The sequence below is a fragment of the Ischnura elegans genome, chromosome 5 (assembly GCF_921293095.1).
Source record: "Ischnura elegans chromosome 5, ioIscEleg1.1, whole genome shotgun sequence".
NCBI lineage: Eukaryota > Metazoa > Arthropoda > Insecta > Odonata > Coenagrionidae > Ischnura > Ischnura elegans.
The window spans coordinates 50,055,387-50,077,467 of NC_060250.1; the positions used below are offsets into that span (position 1 = coordinate 50,055,387).

The following is a 22,081-nucleotide window of genomic DNA, read 5'->3' on the forward strand; positions in this document are numbered from 1 at the left end:
GATACAGCTCTTATCGGCCATTTTACACCGGGGTGTTCAACAAATGTAACAAGTAAACGTACACAAACGACCATGCCCTGGACCGGGGAAACCTACCAAGGCGGAACTCGAACCCGCGACCTCTTGTTTGGCAGGCGAGAACGTTACCCCGCCGCCACCGAGGCCGGCAAATTGTACAACCTATTGCTTTATATCATTGAATGTCCAGCACATTGTAGTGCTGTTGCTCACAGAAAAGCATGAGGTTTCTGAAATGAATACTCATGTTTTAAGAGACTTAAGGGCCTTCTTCTGTGAGTCCCCTTGAATAATGTGCGGAGAATGCTCAGCATCGCCTGGACATGTCTCTTATCGGATTAGAAGGACCTGTATTACATCTACAGTACACTCCCAATTATCCAGGCTAATGATGGGGAGAGACGGCACGAATAATCGGAAAACACAGATAATCCAAACTTTCCCTTAAATGTCTTGTAATGTTCATAATTTACATAAAACAAACAATATATTATTATTCATGTAGTTATTCTGTTATTTAAGAGTGCTTCCCGGACTCATTGAGAGCTTTCTTCGCCAGTTCGCGATATTTTTAGCGGCGATAACATGGTTGTACTCCTATTATTAACCTGGATCCGCCCAATGTAACATAAATGTCACACCCTGTATCGCTCCACTGTAATGGCTCTTGCATCGTTCGGGCACGGTATATTGTTGTGTTTTATACCTTATAAGAAAGAGGAAGCTAAGTGCTTCAATTCAAGGTAAGAATTGTCAAGTGAGAGTGAAGACCTATCCTTTTAGTACCCCTGGTACTTATGCGCCTTCCCTAGACACTAAAAATGGACGTTCGCTTTGTGTAAATATTTAATTTTTTCATTAACTATATGCGCTACAGCGACAATTTTTGGTATGTATCAACATAATGAAACAAAATTATTAATCATACATTAATATGTTTGGTATTGCTTTCCATTTCTGTAATATACTCTGATAAATGTTACTGTGACATAAATGTCACATTGGGCGGATCCCTATGCAAATCTTCAAAGTTTCGAATTTTATGCTCTAGTTAGAATTTATTCCATTTTCAACGTTTTTTCCTTTGTATTCCCGCCAAAAGACTTATTATTTATCAATTAGTCGATAAATTTGCATTTATTAACTTTTATTCCGGTAATTACTTTTGAATTAATTTTTTTAATATTAGGGATATCGATAGCTCAGAGATATTACAGTGTGTGAAGCCAAATAGCTTCCGGAAAACGAAGACTTTGACGAAGTACAATATACCTTGAGCTACCAGAAGCAGCAATTGTCACTGATGAGGACATTGCAGATGACCAGGCTGGTGGACTTGTGGAAAATTTAACGGGAAGACAACTTCGGGCAAGAGTGGAGCTTGTTTTGCAGCTTGATAATGATAATACTAATGAATTTCAAGAGAAGTCCTGAAGTATTTCGGTACCAGTTAGATGTAAGGAAAAGGATTCGAAGTCAACGAAGCTTACATCACTTCTCCAATAGAAAAAAGTAAAAAGAGAAGCTGCCAATTTGCGACAAGAAGGTCATTTTGTAAGAAATAGGTTATTCCCCGAAACAGATCTTCTTGAATAGAGGGAAAAATTAGGTGTAGAAATTTTTTAAATAGTTTTTTCGGATGACATTCTTTTTTCTCATGGCAGAATTAGATAATTATACTACTTCTATTGTTTTTTCATCTTCTAGTATCAGTAAAGAGGAGATGAAAATTTTCATTGGGATTTTACTGTTATGAGGTTGTAACTGGTTTCCATCCAAGCGATGCTCCTGGGAAGATTCTGGGGGTGCTCACAACTCAATGGTTACCGTAGCCTAGCGAAGGAATAGGTTCTTTGTGGTGAGTAGATACCTTCACTGTGCAGACAATACGATGCCCGACATAATAGACAAATTGTGGTAGCTTCGCCGTAGATCACTAAATTGAAAGAACGTTTCAGAGGGATTTTTCCCACTGAAAAAACTCTTTTGGCAGGAGTATGATTGTGGAGTATTTTGGTATCCATCCTTGCATGTAATTCATTCGGCGGAGGACAATCAGTTTTGGTGGTAATGGTGGAATATTTTCCTTGACTTTTGGATGTAGCTGTTCACAATCTGAAGCTGTTCACAATCTGTTCACGAGCGAAATCTGGTCATTGCATGTCACAATTAGAGATCAGGCGTGTAATAATGCAAACATTACTGACCATACATCGATGCAAAGGCAAGTATAGCCGCCGTACTACTTCATTTTCAACAGAGGCAGACAGTGATATATGTTACGATGCTAATGATCAATTAGTCTCAAAAGATTGCGTCGCCGTGCTGGAGAACATTGCGCTTCCGTCAAATGCACTGCATGCGATGCATGAAATATGGACAAATATTGCTTTACTACTTACCACTCAAAATGGTACGTATACACCGGCATTGAACTCTAAAGCAATCTTTAGTTTATATGAAACAAATTGATTCAAATTTAATTCAATTTTATAAGGTATTACACCCTTATATGTTGTGAGAATATTTTTCAAACATGTATATTTATTCTATGTATTTTCCAAAATTGGGAAATGCATTTTCAACTATTTTACTTATTAGCCATGTAAAAATATTATTTAAATGTACCTTCAACAAATCCATTGATTGTGTCAATTCAAGGTTCTGTAATTTCATAACACTACTGCCGAAAACTTAAATTTATACATAAATTAAAAATAATTTTTCTTGATGTGTATTTGACAAGTTTATAATATAAACATTATAAATTTAAATATACCCCAAACTTGTGAAATAGCATTGAAAAAATCCAAAACACTTCTACATCTTAAAAAATCACAATTTACATCGAAAAATTTATGAATCGCGGGCAATGGAACTCTGAAAATTATTGCTAAATTTTTAAACAATTTACTTAAATTTAAACAAAAACTTGAAAATAGTGTACGTAATTAATAACATGTTTTTCTAGCGTTTTTTATCATTTTAATGAACAGTGCAGCTCAAATGCGAAAAATATTTGCTTTTTCTGGGGAAATATTACCTTGCACCAAAAGACAACAGATCCGCCCAATGTGACATTTATGTCACAGCCTGTTTCTCGGAAACTACACAACCGATCAACGAAATATTTTCAGAATGTAGTAAAAATGAGACCCTTACCGTTCCCCTAGAATATGAATTATTAATCTCAAAAAAAATATTTTGGGCGGATCCAGGTTAATGCTCCATGCAAGGCCTGGTTTCAAAAACCACACATCCGTGGCTCCGTGATCACAGATACAGAAAAGTGGTTTGCAGGAATACTTCAAAACCACGGCTCGACATCGGAAACTACACTGTCAGGCACCACGCCACGTAGTCGCGTCTCGCACAAGTTGCCGGGTTGCAAGTGCTAGGCGACGTGTATCCGCTATGAAGGACCGAGGTCGCGCACTGCGAGGCTTGGGAAACAGGAACACGGTGCTCCTGTGAATGCAGCTAGCGTGCGATCGCTTCCATTTAACGAAGGGGATTCTAACGAAAATTATAAACCCGGTATATCCTAGAATTAATGTTGTAATTTTTCGTGCACTTTTTTTTAAAAAGATCGTGGAAAAAATTGAGCGAGAGTGAAAATCATGCACGGATAATCCGTAACCCGAATAAACCACAGCCGGATAATTGGAAGTTTGCTGTACGTAGTATCCCTCCTATCATGACTCCCAATAAACCATGATTTTTTGTTGAATGTAGAGCAACAGTGTGAATAAAGGGTGAAGTTTTGCTGGATTTGAATGGGGTGGACTGGTCGAAAAAGAATCCAGTCCAAATCAGTCTGCACCTCCCCACACCACCGATTTCTACCATTGATTGATCAATTTTTTCCAATTTCTGCCAGTTCCGCACTCATATGAATTTAGCTTATGCACTTAAACTCTATGAAACCACAGCAGCAATTTGTACAGGAAATTAAGGGATGAATCCAATGAAAAACACCAAAAATTCATGTTCCCAACAGAAACTGCTGGAATTAGCATTATTTGAACTTTTCATCACATGCGGTGAAAAACAAACACATCTACATAAGAGCAACTGTGCTGAAAGCGATCCAATACCTCATGTAATGTTCAATTTTGTGTATCCAAAGCATACACAAAATTGAACATCACATGAGTTGTAGAAAAAAATGAACTCATAAAAAGAAATTCCTGGTCACAACTACATAAATTGAATGAAAAAATATTTTTACTCACCAATTTCAAGAGATGATGGAACGATATCAGCACCAGACACCTGAGTATCCTCAACTGTTTCTCCACGTGATTCCTCTGAGTGTCTTCCTTTCCTCTTTTTCCTTTTCTTACTTATTATCGGACTACTGAGTGTTACAGTCTCTAGATTTGAAATGCCTTCATTTTGTGAAGAGCCCTCATTCACATCATTCGCTGATGATTCACCAAAATTAATTTCATCACAGGAATCAACTGGAAATAATTCACAAATCACTATAAAGTGCTCATTAATAGCTGTTGTGGGGCCCAACTTTGAAATAAAATTTCAGCAACAATCAGTTGTAAAAGTATCTATAAGTACACATCATCATGAATTAATTTGCAACCAAAGGAAGATTCTTACATGAACGTTAGTCACTACGCTAGTGATGACACAATCGCAGTACCTCACATATTGCATTTTTAAACATATCCAAGATAAGAAATTTTATGCAAAGTGAATGAAAAATACTTATACTGACCTCTTTGAAAAGACTGCGGAATGACATCAACACTAGACATCTGAGTATCCTCATCAGAATTATGGACTCTATACAATGCCTCTAATTCCCTTCCTTTTCTTTTCTTCTTTTTCTTGCTTCTTTTTGGACTACAGAATATTGCTGTTTCTTTTTCTTTTCCATCCTTAAAATGGGAGGTATATCCCTTAATCGGTGACACAAACCATTGTCCATCAACAATTTCATCACAGGGACTACCTGAAAAAAATCATCATATAAATCCATTTGGTGTCATGGTAAAGTCAGTTTGACATAAACTTGCAGCCATAATGAACGAACAAAAAAAAAAGAATAATTAGTATTTCTTATAACTTTTGACATGACCAGGTTTGGCACAGTTATAATATATGTACAATGACATAGAATCGCGGAAACATTGCTATAATTATCAAAGAATCTGGAAGTTTCCATGAACCAAATTTTCCAAAAGAATTACATATTTTGGTAGAAGTCTTTTGGATGTAAACTAATAACTATTCATAGTTCTTCTATACATCACCCTTACAAATGTTTCGAAGTGTTTAGCAGAAGCTCAAATGAAACTTGGAGCTCAACTTTGATATTTTACACTGCAAGTAATAAATGCTTTTTTAAGAATTTTACATGAGTACTATGAATTCGCACTTATAACTGAAGTGAGGAGTAACTTAATTAAAAATAGTCAGGCATGCTTCACCAGTGCCCTACGTAACAATTGATGAACAACTTTTCGTCACTAAACCTCATTGTCCATTTTTGCAATTTATGTCAAGTAAGCCTGATAAGTATGGACAATAATTTTGGCTAGCCGTGTATAAGGATAAAAATTATTTCCCAAATGCTTTTCCCTATCTAGGAAAATATGATTTCAGGCAATGCATGATGCATAGCAAATGAAATGCGTGCCAGAAATCATGAGGAGATACATTTGATTTCCCTCTATTTAGGAAAGGGAAGGAAGATAACTTGTGGTCTTTTCTTTACTTCTCTTTACCTTGCAGAGACTTTGAGGAGTAAACTCACTAGTTGGAACTATCAACGGAGCAAGAAGGGAGGTCCCTACGGAAATCAAAACCTGTGGCATGGAGATATACAAAACAAAAGTTCTGGAAAAGGATATCACTTCAACCCCACCCAAAGCCAAGAAAACTAAAAATGTTTTTATAGGAAGAACTATTCACCCAAATGTGACCCTAAACTTAGGTATTAAACGTAAACCAGAGACTATAGTTTTATAATGAAAAAAGATACAGCATTGATAAATGGCAAGGCTTTATTCAGTGAACCCTGCTGCTCTACGTTAGCCTCTTTGCACTTTTAGCAACACTCAGGCTTTTGCTGCGATAAATACCCAAGTTCTCTTCAGAGAGGTAAACATTTGTAAGATCTCGTTTCTTCTAACTCTTATAGAGAAGCTTTCAGCTGCTAATACCCAAACACACCGGAGGCTGTTGCGGATTGCATTAGGAGAAAATCAGTGTGAAGCAAACCCGAAGCTCAAGAAATAAGGGATAATACAAAAATTGTAAATTAGGGTTTTGCACTACGTTTAAGTTCTCCTCATGCACTGTGACCAAGAGCATCAACTATGGTTCTTTCTTCAGTAGGTTCTTACTTCAGCATCCACGCAATATGATATAATTACCTTCATTCCAGTGAAATCATGGTGACTCACTCATGATGGACTGTAAATTGACCATACTAAATGAAATAAAATAACTATGTTTTATTCCACACTTTATTTTAAATCGTACGACCCGGATTTCAACATCAAGTGTTATCATCAGGTACAATTAGATGGGTGGCACGCTCTTAAATAGGTAAACGTGGGTGGAAGGGTAATTGTACTTGATGATAACACTAGATGTTGAAACCCGGGTCGCACGATTCAAAATAAAGTGCGGAATAAAACATGGTTATTTTATTTCATTTAACATGAAGCAATTCCACAAAATAATGCCTGAGACCGTGTCTTATATTAAATTGACCAAACAATTAGTCCTTTTCTTAGGAACATTCGATTCACGTGCTTTAAGAGATACAAACATTCGAAAAATTCAGGCATGCCCAAAATCTTTAGATAGCTGATGCGATGTGGGTGTAGAGGAACTCACAGTTTGGGCACAGTATGAACAAAGTATCAATCAATCGATTGTGAAGTCAGGAACTTTACAGCATTTCGCCCATTCTTCCTTCCCGCGGACAGCAATTTTTTTTGCTCCAGTCGCGTTGCATGCTCAGCTAAATCTGCTTCTCACAATTGTGAGTAAACACAAAATTGTGATACAGTGTTGCATTCTGCATGATAACCACTCTTTTTGATGCCTTGCATAGGTTTATCAACTAACAAACAAGGTTTTCGCACGCATCTTGTTCGTATGTCAAGGACATACTGTATTCTGGTAAATATCAACCCTTCATTGCATCATGCAGCAGCCAAGGAGTATGTGTTTGATGCTGGGAGGTCATGACAAAGAGAAGACGACAAGAAAATGCTGAATTCGGAGGCCAAGAGCCAGGCAGTCGAAAATTATGTTGTCCTCACGATCACTTTTCCAGCTGATGACTTAAAAGTCAAAAGAGAATATTTTAAGATTTATTTTGCCAGAAATTTACTACTATAGTCACAAAAAATTGTAGAGAGTACCGTTAATGCTTAATTTTGTTTAAATGATAAGAAGTTATTATTATTTCAGATTCATCTTATGTCAGTTTGATATCCATTGAGCTATCCCTGATATATGACTTAAGAATATGGCCTGATATAGGATTAATGACATACAGCCACATTCTGCTGTCGATAAAATCAAATGGATTTGTTTGTTTTTATATACTTACGTGTAATTTTATGACGTACATCATAAAAATGACTCTGAAGCTATTCCACAGTTAGAATATAAGTAAGTTTAATAAGTATGGGATATAGAAGAGATAAGAAATTTTGGCAAGGCTTGTTTTTTTTTTTTGCGATGATTCATAAAAGAAACCTCCTCTTGAAATTTGTATTCACGAACCTCTGGTTTTTTGGTCCAGTGAAATTCGTAATAACAACAGTCGACTGTAATATCATTCCCAAAATATACATGGGGATAGATAAATGATCTACATAAGAAATGTACTGTCACGAATTTCCTCAGATTTAGTTCTAGTCCACAATCTTGCCTCCAAACATGAAAGTTGTTTAGATCTTATGATTGGATTTCAAAGCCGATTGCTCAATTATTTACTGACAGACAATAGTTTTGTCAGCAAAGAAACGTATTTTAAACACTTCTTTGTGGGACACCAGATGTCACTCAAACTTCATCAGAGCTTATTATGCCAAAAATTATTTTTCGTTTACGATCTCTCAGAAAGTCACATACACAGCGTACGATTTTTTCGTTTAACTGGCATGACTGTATTTTTTTTTTAAAGAAATGACCACTAAAATGCTTAAACCAACCTGCTTCTTGAGATGATGGCACTGTTGATGGCTGAGAATCCTCAAAATATTCAGCATCTACCAACTCTCCCACCTTCCTCTTCTTTTTCTTGTTCTTCTTACGACTTGCAGCAGGACTCACGGACAACATTCCACTCTCTTGATAATCCTCAAAATGCATGCGGGCCTTCTTCCTCTTCTTCTTACTTGGTGACAATTGGCTATCAACAACCTCATCACAGGAGTGCACTGAAAAACAATGGAGTATTTATAAGGGTCACAGTCTGGCGATGAGTGATTCGTCAGCAAAATTTTTCATCTTAAAAATTTAATTTTTTCGCCCAATGTTACAAATAACATAGGTAAACCATTATAGTTAATTTTTTAAAAATTGCTATTGAAGGAGTGAAAACATGCTCTCACATCAGGCCCCTTTAGCATGTTACGTCTACGTTTGTTATTGACAGAGTGTCAATAAAGACTGGAAGACTAACAGAGGCTGGAATATGAAAACTTTTTATTGCACTACGTACAATGGTAGTAAGCAGTTTTCCTTCCAGCCCTTCTTATTCCTTAATTTGGCACCTAGGCAGTAAGGGCTTTTGATTATGTAGCACATTAGCAAAATTTTATGTTTACTTCTCAAGGCAACTAGAAATACCATATCTAATAAACACAGGTATTGTAAACATAGCTTGCAATAGCTGGCAACATTTGCTAGCGAGGTTTACTTAATGTCACTAAATGAAGAAGATGGAGACCATTTGCAACAGCACAAATTCTAAAACATGACTTTTAAACTGCTTTGGCTGAATTGGCTGCCAGCAAATCATAGCTCCCAATTAATGGTCTGTGTACCCTTAGGGGTACACAGACCACTAATTGGGAACTCCTGTTCTATAGTATAAATTATACTTTCCTTCTTATATTGACCCACAATAATAATTTAATTATGATTTTTGGCATACCTTGTAGCTTACACTATCTAAGACAAAAACATCAATTAATTGATTAAGTGCCACCCCCAGAAGAACAACAAATACAGGAATACACAACCATACCAAGGAGATTAATTATAATAAATGAGGCGATCATTTAAAAATAATAAATTAGGTAAAAAAACCGATGTTAATTAACAAATCTGCAGCCAAACATTAGAGGAAGAAAGGAGCTTGAGCTCACATAACTAACAATACATACCAGGAGGAGAGTTACATTCCATGTCAAAAGCTGTAGGTGAGACAATGAGCCACAGAGCAGCACCAAAATCTGTAAATTCTAAGCTGCAATGGAAATTGAGAAAGGAATAATACGAAAACACTGGCTGCTACTGCAATGATAATAGATGCCATTCAGGAAACTTTAAAAACCACTAACATGAAAAAAAATAGTTCGTACTCAGGATGAGTTTGTCCTGTTATTACCTTCTTAAACTTAGAAACGAAATTGGAACAGAGGCAAAAATTAACCAATGCCAAAATAATTTGCAGAAATCTTAAATCTACAATCTACTCTAGAGCACAATTTACATTACTCACACTTCACATTGAGTGATGGTATGGATCCGAAAACTTGAGAGATAACTTTATACAAGCTTTTTTAGGTGGTTTTCATGACATGCAAACGAAAATTATATTAGCTTTAGAAAATTGATCAGTGAAAATAAAGCATATGATAAAGGGCATTTTCAGAAAAAAAGTGTATTTTACAAGAGCAGCATCCAAAAAATGCTGTGAATGAAACCACTTCAGCCGCACCATACCCAGCCCACAGCAACATGAAATAACCCACAGTGGCATCGTCAACCTATCCCTACATGGATTTCATATGCAGGAGATATCAGCTTACTCAAATCAACTCACCGATAACGAGCTACTAAAGTTGGGTTGCAAGTAGGAGTCCTAGGAGGACTTACAAGTAACATTAGAGAACACCTTCCCTTTCTTGAATCTGAAAAGAAAGAACCCATGAATTTTATCATAAGAAAATTCCTTAGACGTAAATAGAAAATATTACTGAATATGGGAAGATCAAATTGGATATCAACCAACAATGGACCAAAAAATAGACATGTATTGGTAAATTGCAAAGATGAAAACAGGTATTATGATCAAAATAGGTAGCTAAAAATAAACTGATTGCCGTTGTACATTGAATTGACACAAGATGCACATGAAATGTGGGACAGTAAAGCAAATTCTTTCCGGAGAACATTTTCAATGAGATGTGGGTAACACAATACTGAAAATATTTATGGTGTCTGCAAGACCAAAGTGGATTAAACTTAATTTTTCATTTCAAAATAAGACCATCTGTCAATGATTCGGCAATAATTAGAAAATTGCTGGTGCCATGCAATAACAATTCCTGTAACAAGTAACTACCATTCTTTCACTCTAGTTAAAAAAATACTGCAACAAAAAACATAAGCTTCTTGATGCCAATTTCAGTTCTGTGCATAATTCCTTTGGAAAGCCAGGTTGAAAACATAATATGCCAAAAAATGTACACACTGTTCTGTGGCCTGTTTATATGACAATCACTGATTTTTGGAATAGCTGTGTCAAAGGGTGCAGTGCGATCTAAAATTGAAATGTATGCATTCTTTGGGCCGGCAAGATCATTTTACTTAACCACGCGAACTGATGTACAGACAATTAGAAGTGACTAAATTGATATTACTGATTTTCAATCCTTCAATTTTTTTCTAAACTGTAAATAAAGATTTCCAGAGGTCATTTTATTTCACAAACATTACCCAATCACAAAATATGAACGGAGGGCAAACACATTTGTGAGGTCTCATGAAGTCGAGAACGGTCATTACAGGCGTCAAACACTCCATAGCGTAAGTACAACTTGTTTCATTCCACGCTGGTTTGATACACTGACACAGGTTTCAGCATTTTACACCACCATCAAATCACTGAGTAGTGATACTCAAAAACCACGATCATTTCACAGGAAATAATTCGTGGATTCAAAATACATTTTATTTCCATTAAGAAGTGCACAGATGGATTTCAAAGAAGTTCAACACCAAAAAACTTTCTTATAATTATGAAAAACTTCAAAACGCATTATTTACACTAGACTTAGCGTAAATAATGCGGTGTTTGCATGTTTTATTGTTGGTATTGAAGTCAATATTGAAAATGATCTTCATGATATGCATGCAAAATTACCTTCTCATGTGCACTTGAATATCAAAATAACGGCGGGAGCCAGATTAAGAGAATTGTGACACCAACCCGAAGTGCTCTTCCTACATATCAGCTAACTTTTGAGATAAGTTGAACTGTTATTCGAAAAAAAACATCATCAGTTCACCGTGGAATAACATAGATACCAAGCATGAAAAGAGGTCCCACTTTCAAAAACAATCCACATTGACCTCCGCACATGGGATTGGCGGTAGTATTTTCGATTTTCTTGATCCTGGCATTTCATTTGTTTCATTAAAACTCAAATATTTGTACAGATGGCAGTGCTGTAGTCATAGGAAAATTATTGTATCGTCATTTCGAAGAAGGCAGTGTTGTGTTTACGTTGTTGATCTTAAAATGGAACAAGACTAATATAAAACGTACCTTTTCGTAACTTTTGTGTTCATACGCATTATAACCAATTTGAGTATTAAATAAACTGTTTAATTGAAGTAAGTATGGTCGTAACACACTTGTTTACATCCATTCAAAATGCATTTGTCATCGAACACGGAAGTATATCATTTTTCTACTTTATTTTCTCATAGAATGACGGACAACATAAAGAACAATCCATTTTCTGCATTATTTACGCCTGTGAATCAGTCAGAAGTATTCACGCCTGAATCGACGGACAGTGCCTCTGCTAGCAAGAGCACAATCCAGGGAGAGCATTCCAAGACCCCTGGGGAAGGTGTTGAGCCTGTTGATAAGGATTTGAAAGAAAGATTAGAAATAAATCAAATTGTGGAGGATGTATTTCAGTTGACGCTCAACAAGCAGCCACGTCCCCCTATGAAAGGCAACGCGCCGTCATGTCATCTTGTATTACTTGAGGATTTGGCATCAGCCCTTGCTCCACAGAATTTAATCGATGTGCAAACTCTTGAGCCTGCCCTCTTTGAAAGGTTGATGCTATCTGAGCCTGCTAATCATGTGTTGCCCATTAGCGGTCGGTCGTCTCCTGTGGGTGGGGAACATGCTGTTCAGCGGGATGTTTTAATATACCTTTTCGAGTGCTTTCGCAGGCTTAGTGAAAGGTTAGAAACAGATTTCGGTGATGCCCCCAAAAATTCGCATCAAAACATAAGGGCTGGGAGGCTCTCCCAGATGGTCACTATTGTTCTGCAGAATGCTTCGACTGCTCTGCGTCAGCCAGATCTCTTTCCTGGTCAGCGACTTGATTCCCAGCTGCTTCGTCTGTTTGCCGAGTCACATAGTCCAGAACTCAGGTCTTTTGTAAATGGCATTGTCGTCGTTTTTCCGAAGGAAGAGGAAGGCGAAGCAGATGAATTGCAGGCAGCTTTCGTCCCAGTCTTGAGTCTGGCGCAGAAAGAGATTATTCGTGGTGGTTTGTCAGCCCTCGATCGCAGTGTTTATGATCTCCTCCATGTGTTCGCATTGAACGACCGCCTCGCACCTGTGCTGCTGGCATGTTCAACTCCGGCAAATCCCAACCGTGGACGTGACTATGTGAACTCAGTTTTAGGTGCTATTCTCTCTCCTTCCACAATACCCGAATCCCCCGATATACCGTACGCTTTCTTCGACCAGCGGACCACCCTCGGGCAGGGGTCCATCCGTGCCGAGGAGGACGTTGCATGGACTGCTCTAGGCGCTGTACGCGAAGGTGCTGCTCGGATATTCGAGTCTTTGCTAAGGCACGCTGGTGAAATCCGTCACCGTACCCTGACGTGGCTGGCCTCATGTCTGGATGCGAATGCACCCCGAGGGCGCATATGGAACTCTCTTCACGGCCCAGGGGCCCTAGGTCCCGGCCCTGCAGCGCACTCGTGCGCATCGGATGGCTTTGCGTTAAACCTGTGTGCGGTGCTACTGCGTCTGTGTCAGCCCTTTGTCCATGAGCATACCCACCCCAGGCTGATGCGGATAGATCCGACTTACTATGCCGCAACTCTGAGGAGTGCCCGTTCGGGAAACAGCTCAGCCATCGACGAGGAGCGAAAGAAACGGGGCATACATCTCAACATCACAGGGGAGGAGACATGCCTAATTCCTGCTCAACCCGAGGGTGCTGGTGGTGCTGAAGCAGGAAGCAGCAGCTGTAGTAGTGGTGGTGGTGTCGCCAGGCCACAGGCCGAGAATTACACATTCCTCACCGAATGCTTTTTCATGACACACAAAGCGATAGACTTGGGTTTCCGTGTTGCTCACGAGCGACTTCTGCGCATATCTCAGGATCTAGGGAGACTGAGGAGGGTCTACCATGAGGTGCGTGCTCAGAGTGAGATGGGCGGGCTGGGGAGCAACCCTGCCGAAGCAGAAGAAGCCATCGTGGAGAGGGTTCGCATTGGGACGACTGAGGTGCTCTGCTTGAGAACGGCCATGGTGCAGCCCCAGACGCTGAGTTTGATGGCACAAATGCACGTCGCCACTTCCATGTGGCTGGTGCAGGTGGCTTTGTGTGACATCGATGGAGAGCCCAAGAAGAGGACTCCAGAGACGGGGTATCCCACCTGCATGTTATACTGTATTTTCAATTCTTATCTGCCATTGTTGGTACCATAATGATTTTCCTCAGTGTGGTAGCTCATCATTTTTTGCAATCATTCTCAGGTATTCCTAGCTACTATAGCTGAACCATTGTCATTTGATGATGTGAGATAATTTCTTTGTCAAAAATTAACCACTTCCCATTTAAGATTATTCTCTGAATTCAATACCCTTCAAAATTTTATAGCTAATCTTTACTATCTGACTCATGTAATTGGTGTTTTACCTTTATCATTGACAAAACACTACAAAACTTTCTTTTTCGCCCTTTTTCATCATCATCATTGTTCTGCCCTGTTGCAGGTCCATTTTCTTGATGTGCGTCCCATGTAAAAATGTTCTGTAAAGGGGCATTTAACCCTTTCCTGCGGGCGCCTACAATTAGAAAACATTTTCTGTGCTACGAGTAGCATGAGAATATTTTAAACCTCTCTGTACGGAGCTCTTTTTTGGGGTGGAATTACCCTGGTATTTTCGTCCCTAAGTTTTAGGACCCAGCTCAATGGGGTGCAGGTCTCTTACCCCGGCCACTGGGCTACACCCTTTAACCCTATCATGGAATGAATCCATGGTCAACTTATTGTGTTAGCAGTGTTTTTTTCAACCAAGCATTGCTTACGCACAGAACAAAATGAAGAATTCATTTCAAATTATAAAAAATTGTAGTACTTATGCAACCAAATGTATCATTGAAAAAACTATTGACAATGCAACCACTTGGCAACAGATTCCTGCGGTGAGGATAATCATAAATGAATGGAAGAGTCAGGCTTTATTGCATGGGGAGTGGCCCAAAGGACTCGCTAAGCTGGGTCCCAGGCCAGGCCTGAATGCATCAGACAATTGCTACCTCAGCAGTCACTTCCCTTCCTTCGTGTCGGCTAGAGCCGACATCCGCTCGTTTGTGTTGAAAAATTCGTGACAGCTATACCCGATGTCAGGTGTTATGGGTTTGAAAATACCTGTCGGCTCCACCCTATGTCCGGCACAAAAGGGTTAATATCTTGCTGGCTGAATTAAAAAATTCTAAATCATATTTTTGATTTTAAGCTTAAAAAGTGACTTTATTACTCAAAAAGTTTTTTGTTCCACTGGTGACATTTGTGACTGCCTTTTTTCCTTTCACTCCTGAGAATTCTTATGATTGGCATGACAACATATAAATAAGTGCTGGTTAATGAGATATAGGTGAAACCTTGTAGAATTCAAAATGAGAACTCGTATGTATTGTACTATTTGCATCTAGTGTGGCAAAAATTTGATTCATCTGTCATAAATGTCATTAATAGAGAAGTACGTCTGTAATATTAATGATAGCAAATTATTTCTTGAGTTGATGACTGGATGGTATTAGTAGGAATGATTGAATCCAAATATTGGGGGATATTTCCTCTTACCCGTCATTATTCTTTAAAATTGCATGAAAAATTTCCATAAGTTTACTAATATATTTTATTTTGTTATAGATATGCTCCAGGTGTATGCCGAAATGTGTTCTTCCCACTGCCAAAGGGACCACCCCCTGCCGAAGATGGTGTTGGTGTTCCTCCCCTGTTGTCTTGTGTGCCGGAACAGGTGGTGGAAAATGTAGCTGGATTCCTGTCTTTCTGTCGTCGCTTCTCTCGACACACTCTGGAGGAGTGTAGTGGAGCCGGTGCCCTGGATCCTTTGCTCACTGTAATTTTGGTGTTTATGGGTGCTCCGGAGCGAATCCGGAATCCCCATTTACGAGCAGGCTTAGCTGAAAGTTTGGAAGCGTTGCTTCCTCCCAGTCATCGAGGTGCTGCAGAAGAGAGTCCGGATGAGGTGTCAACCATTCCAGGATTCAAGCGGGAAAGGCTGTTTGTTGAGCATCCCCATCGCCTCCAGGTATGCTAGATCCATTTCTGTAGCAGATTGGTACTAAGATATTCTAATGGGTTTTTCTCACCTTGATAATCTTATTTCGAGCATTGACCGTTACTATTGTTAGCTTTGTGACTTCTCTTAAATGTTTAACTATTTTCAAATATTAATATATTGCTTCATTAACCAAAAAAATATCATCTTCTGGCATAATTTCATGTTAACTTCATGTTGTGTCCTTATTGTGATTCTCAAGTGCTAAGCATTGATTTTATTAGGGTTTGGTATGTGTTTTCTATTTAACCTGAAAAAAAGTATTAACGTAGCTCATTATATAGGTAAGAATGCTGTTTTATGTCTGCAGTAATTAATGAGCACAGGTATTTTTCAGATTTGGTTCTTCATTTTCGGTTACTGCCATGTCAGTTGTTGTGGCGAAGGCAGTTATGCTGGCAGTACTGCCTAAGTCCTCAGGTTGAAACTGTTGTCTTTGCCACAGCAACTGATGCGGAAGTAACCAAAATTGAAGAACTTCATCGCTCACCGTGGAACTCTCCATTCTCACATTTTTCATATGTAATATCACCTATGTAGATTATGGAATGCATAGGAGGACTTGTGTGTAATGTTATACATCGACCGCTAAAAGTTGGCATTTGGGCATTTTAACCTATGACCTATTGGATGCTGGCTTCCGCAGGGTCTTTGGCAATGGCTGACACTCCATGGCCCTTATACAGTAAACTCTTGATTATACGAAGTCAGCGGGACTGGAAAATAGGCACTTCGTAATATCGAGTTTCGTAATTTCAAACATTTTTTATGTCGTGAAAAAATGTTTGCTTGTGTTCCCACCACCCTTTTTCTGTCTTTATTTGCCTTGTTTAAACATTTTGGTGGCTATTTAAGTTGGAATAAAAAAAATGCTCATTCTTATTGATTTTACGCTGTGAAAGATCGATAAAAAAATCATACAACCCTAAATTTCCCATTCTTTTAAGTTTCTTGAATACATACATACGACATGTGTTATTTCTAGCACTAAAACTAAAAAATCTTTTTTCTATATCAGCTATACATAGCATCATTTTAAATATGGTGAAGAGTGAAACCTGAAAACTAACAGACCTTGTTATATTTGTTTGTGTGCTATGTATTACACTATAATGAAGGTACTGGTTTGTGAAAGTTCTAGGTATGATTGAATCCTATCATCTTTAGACATTAATTTAAATGAAATGATTGTAAATTAGTTTTATTTTCAGTGTTGGTTAAAAAAAAGAATTATATTTCTATTCCTTGTTTAGGCAACTCAAAGTAATGAAATCTTACTACCGTATAAGCGCGTGTAAGAGGCGCACCCCTATTTTGAGCATCGGAGCTAAAGAAAAAAAAAACTTTTCGGCATTTTTTATCCTATCGCACGGTGTTCAATTATTCCAGTTTCTGGAGGCCAAATGCTAGGTGAGTCACCTACTGAGCCTGAAGATATCTCAATAGCTTTCAATAATTGTATGACATGTACGAGGTTCAAAAAAAGAAAGAGATCTAATGCGACACATATCTGATAGAATTTAAGTTTTTTAAGCTGTAATTGATTGACACAAAGATTTATAGTTACAACAAGGTTACTAATATTCAAAATAGTCCAGACAGCACAATTTCGGAAGAAACAAGCGTAGCATGAGCGCATTCAAACAAGACAAGATGGACTGGAAACTTCAGGCAACTCAAACTGCGTATATCACATTGCTGCGCCTTCGCCCCTTCGCTTAGAAGACAACGACGTCACATGCAAGATCGGACTTGTTCTTCCCTTTCTACTTCACCCTCAGCCTCGATGCAGAGGAAATACGGAGGGTGCGAGCTTCTTCACCTTAACCTCTCCTTCAAGGCTCTTCACTTATAAGCATTTCAGATTTCTTCTATCTGCCATTCAGTCAAACAATGTAAACACTCGTTTGAATTTTTTAAACAGCAGGTTTTGACACCAATATAATTTTCAGTTGCAAAAATCCTCATATTAGCGTCTGAAGATGATTTTTGAAAAATCAGGTCCTCAGCGTAATGGAAATTGCTCGGCTATGTCCTTCAAATCTACACGTTTCTCTACATTTGATAAGCCATTACTATATGCAGTATAAATGCCGCGGGATGCCCACTCGTGGCAGTAAATTTAGCGCGCCCTCCGGAGCAAAAAACCCCATGCGATCTTTTCCGTGTTAAACTCTGGGGTACCGACGTGACGGCACGATGCTTACAGGAAAAGCAAACAGGAGCATTTTAAAAATACGTCACTAAGGGAGAAACTCCCCTGCCTGCCGCTTGTTTTTGACCCAGGGTTTCATATGACTGACTCACGCTGAAAACCAAGGCCACTCAGTTCCCCTTGGACTTGCAACCGGGGAAGGGGAGGGGGGGAAGATAAGACGTTTGTGTAAGAGGCGCACCCCCATTTTCGGCGGGAATTTCTGGGAAAAAAAGGTGCGCCTCTTACACGCGCTTATACGGTAATTCTTATGCTTCTTAAAATTCTGTAATCAATATGTTCCCTTTATTTAGTACGAATTACGGTTTTGACCAAGGAAACTTCTCATATCAGTGTGTAGTTAATATGATTGATGGTGCTTTCAATCTCAAATTAGTGCTGGTGATAATTGTGGGATGTTCATTGTCAGATGAGTTGATTTTTAATACTGGAAATTTCGTCATATTCAACCTCTATAGTATTTTTTTGGTGAAATTTTAGTCCTGAGTAACATAACTTATGATCTGACGGAGTTAATTTTGTAGCACTGCAATGTATTCATCTAAACTAAATAATTTGTTTTGCGTGGAATAGTAGTGACCAGTTATCAAATGCCTCCTTTTTTGAGAGGTCATAGTCTAATATTTTTATTGATGTGTGGGCTAATAAGGAAATGTTATCTTTCTTTCCATAGCAATGCTTTATCACCACTATTCTCCGTTGCAGGTTGTGGAATGCCTTTTAAATGTGTTTGTTGGGATTGAAATGACAGGTCAGAGTGTTACGTTTGAACAAAAATTTAACTATCGCCGACCAATGTATTATATAATGGACTATTTATGGCAAATTGAAGAGCATAAAAATTGTTTCAAGTAAGTTATTTTCCTAAACCTGTATTTCATTTTTGATATTTTTGGACTGTGTAGAGTTTTTGATTATTGCATGAGCATTTTGTAAAATAATTTAAATGATTTTGCGTTGTTTTTTTTATGGTTATGGTTTGTTGGTTGGAAAAGGGTTGTGGTATTGAAGTCTCCCATATACTGGTTCATTTTTTCCTCTGCATTACAGTACTGTGGTTATCTGAGGTTCATGTCTGGTGGTGCTATGCAGTAGCTAAAGTTAGATGTTGGAGGTTTAGGAAATTGATGAGTTTGGCTCCTCAAAATTATCTCTGAAGGATTTTGAGTGATACTTGGATGCAATATTTTAGTTTGGCATTTCTTGCATGCTAATTGTCAGCTGTATCTATGGCAAATGAGGGTTTTAGAGAAAAAAAAACGTACTAGGGCTATACAATTCTATGTAATCCCACTTTCCATTACTCATTTCTCCTCTCTGTTGCATTTCTTTGTTATCACAAGCTGTGGAAATGCCTATGAAATTCTCAGCCTTAAATTGCCTAAAATTATCAAATCCACCCTTTGATTAATGATCATCGGCCTTGCGAATTACAATACTTCGTATTTAATTTGGCTATTGTAACAAGCCAGATAATATTCAGTTAACTGGCTGAAAAATAAAGGTTTTGACAGACCTATTTTTTGACTTCTTTATTTATTCCATTTTTAAATGAGGCAGATTTGGAGAAATATTTCATTTAGGCTTTTTCTCTGAATGTGAGAATGCATATTATGTAGGTGCTGCCAGGCTTAGTATTAAATAAGATACTCGTTGTGCGATAAAATTTAATGAAACAAATAAATAGTTGACTAAATAATTAGGTAATTCTTTTCATTATTTCATTTCAATAAAATATCACTTTAATTACTTAAACTGCTATTAATAATTGCAAGCATTAATAATTTTAACCCATCTCTTCTCTGTTTTAATCTCATTACTCCATGGCATATTAAAATAGTTTGCTTAAATGTATATCTGTTCTTTCCTGTCTTGAGTAAAAACAACTTCTAAAATTAATAAGTGCTTAGAATTTTTAACCTTCATTTTCCTAACAATTTTTTTAAATGATGTGTAATTACGAAGTAGTTATTATGTTACCTTTCGTATAATATTCAGTGTTTTCTTACGCCGAAAATTTGTACTAATACAATGTTGGAAGTATCAAAGATTTAATTTTCATCCATTGATTTCAGGAGAGGTTGACCACTGTGTAACATGATATGTAATGGGATGACTGTAATGGCCAGGCCATAATGAATTCATATGGCAAGCTACTGCTGTTTGGGCATTGTTGTCTTCATTCATTTTACTTGTGCATCAATGTAATAATTTTTTTTACAGTAAATGATTGCTGGATTACGTAAGACTCCCCATACTATTTCTGAAAAATTTTATAATGTGAAAGTATTTCGTATCGTCAATGTTGATAATCGATAGCCCTTAATTAATTTTGTCTTTGGGTCACAATTGCTTTGAGATAGTTCAGTTTAATCAGCATGAAAAAATAAAATAGAGAAATCATGCTTCTTATGTATTTCATTTATGTTGTTGAAATTTAACAATTATTAATACTGTATGGTGTTAGTAAGATACAAATTGTTCTATTCTTCAGATTGATTTTTTTCTATTTTGCTTGTAGGCACCTTGCAGCTGAAGTTGAGGTCAACCAAGACTCAGTATCACCTCCTCTCTTTTTACGCTTTGTGAATTTACTCATGAATGATGCTGTTTTCTTGTTAGACGATGCTTTGAGTCACATGGCTCAGTTGCGGCAGATGCAGACAGCGAGGTTTGTATTTTAAGTTCCAATCCATATTAATATTAAATGCACATATCTTCAATGGTTTGTGAGTTTACTTTGAGGAACTTCTAAATGAATGAATTTAAGAAAGATATTGAAACTTAGCTATTTGCACTCAGCTTTCTTTGGTAAAACCTGAATTGTTTTCAATACTCCCTTGTAGTCATGCGTTAGAGGAAATATCTTCAAAGTGATGTAGGAGTATTTAAACCTATCCAAGTTTTACTTCAAAGCGAAGTAACTTAATGCTCCTCCTTTCATTACCTCAACGTTTGTGATTTCAAATTGTAGCAGGCTCCCGATTATCTGAGTGTGGTTTATCTTTGTTGCAGATTATATGTGCATGAGTTCTCACTCCTTTGAAATTTTCAGCATCCTTGATAAAAAAATAAAATGAGGCACAAAAGTACCAGGTTAATTGGATTTTATGCACAGCTACTCCAGGCCAATTATTACCAATATAATTTCCTTCATAAAATGGAATTATATTATTTACTTGCTGGCAAGGAGTGTTTCAAGTTTACTTGGACGTCTGCTCTAGCATTGCAGATGATGATGAGTGGTGGAAAAAACTCTTGATTAATGCTATAAAATTCTTCAATATTTAACCAATCATAAATTAAGATAAATTTTATCTACGATCTTTAAATGTCTATTTCATATCCTAAATGTGCAATTATTGCCATGGCCTTGCATGTGGTTGAATATTGTGCCGGTCCCGCCTCTCGGGTCTTGTTTAGCCCAAAACCCCTCCCCACCTCCTTTCCTCCGCTACCCGTTAGGACGAGTGGGAAGCAAAAACGGGACGACACGTATGAAATTTTTAGGGTTCGGCGATTTCGGGTGACCAGCGCCGTTGGCTTTGCTATTAAGACAGTAAAATTGGTGGGGGGCAGAAGAATCGCTACCTTAAATAAATTTCTTTCCGGTTCTTTTTCTTTTAACATAAATGACTTTTAATGAACCGACTACTATACAATGAAATGAAATAACCCCATCGACATTTGAATTACCCCTCCAAAAGAAACACACAAAAAAAATTATACCCTTCAACACAAATAAATTGAAACCCTTAATAAACCATTGAACATAAAATAAATCATACAATGAATTTGCGCATATTTCAGTAACGCCTTTGTAGCACAAAAGCCGTGTTTTAGTCTTAGATGCGATTTAAATATTTTACAATGATGAAATCAACACTCGTGAACCAATGAGAAAACAATGAGAAATTGACACTAATCACTTATCGTTCCTCTTCTTCAGACGAGAGATGGGGAGAGAGAGCACGAAACACTCACTGGTTTCTTTTAAGGGACACACTACTTTGGCAAAGATCAGTTGCACTAGAAGGGAAATAGGGGCGTAT

General features: G+C 37.7%; 2 protein-coding genes across 12 annotated transcripts in view; one reads left to right on the forward strand and one right to left on the reverse strand.

Annotated features, from left to right (window-relative positions):
- The window catches only part of LOC124158861, a 56,538-nt gene extending 44,922 nt beyond the window's left edge, over positions 1 to 11,616 (reverse strand). For 5 of the 11 annotated variants that reach the window (XM_046534251.1, XM_046534249.1, XM_046534250.1 and 2 more), the window contains exons 1-6: positions 11,381 to 11,616; positions 10,058 to 10,145; positions 9,396 to 9,478; positions 8,217 to 8,444; positions 4,754 to 4,990; positions 4,254 to 4,484 (exon numbers count right to left, since the gene is read on the reverse strand). In XM_046534251.1, coding sequence (XP_046390207.1) covers positions 4,254 to 4,484; positions 4,754 to 4,990; positions 8,217 to 8,444; positions 9,396 to 9,478; positions 10,058 to 10,119 — 841 coding nt within the window. In that variant the 5' untranslated portion in view covers positions 10,120 to 10,145; positions 11,381 to 11,616. Of the gene's footprint in view, positions 1 to 4,253; positions 4,485 to 4,753; positions 4,991 to 8,216; positions 8,445 to 9,395; positions 9,479 to 9,733; positions 9,790 to 10,057; positions 10,146 to 11,380 lie in introns of those variants that run through there. The other 6 variants (XM_046534242.1, XM_046534244.1, XM_046534245.1 and 3 more) reach the window with 6 other exon arrangements.
- A 100-nt stretch (positions 11,617 to 11,716) lies between these two features.
- The window catches only part of LOC124158863 (ubiquitin conjugation factor E4 A), a 32,225-nt gene continuing 21,860 nt past the window's right edge, over positions 11,717 to 22,081 (forward strand). Inside the window, exons 1-5 of the mRNA XM_046534253.1 lie at positions 11,717 to 11,853; positions 11,950 to 13,869; positions 15,382 to 15,784; positions 18,735 to 18,880; positions 20,551 to 20,700. Coding sequence (XP_046390209.1) covers positions 11,951 to 13,869; positions 15,382 to 15,784; positions 18,735 to 18,880; positions 20,551 to 20,700 — 2,618 coding nt within the window. The 5' untranslated portion in view covers positions 11,717 to 11,853; position 11,950. The remainder of the gene's footprint in view (positions 11,854 to 11,949; positions 13,870 to 15,381; positions 15,785 to 18,734; positions 18,881 to 20,550; positions 20,701 to 22,081) is intronic.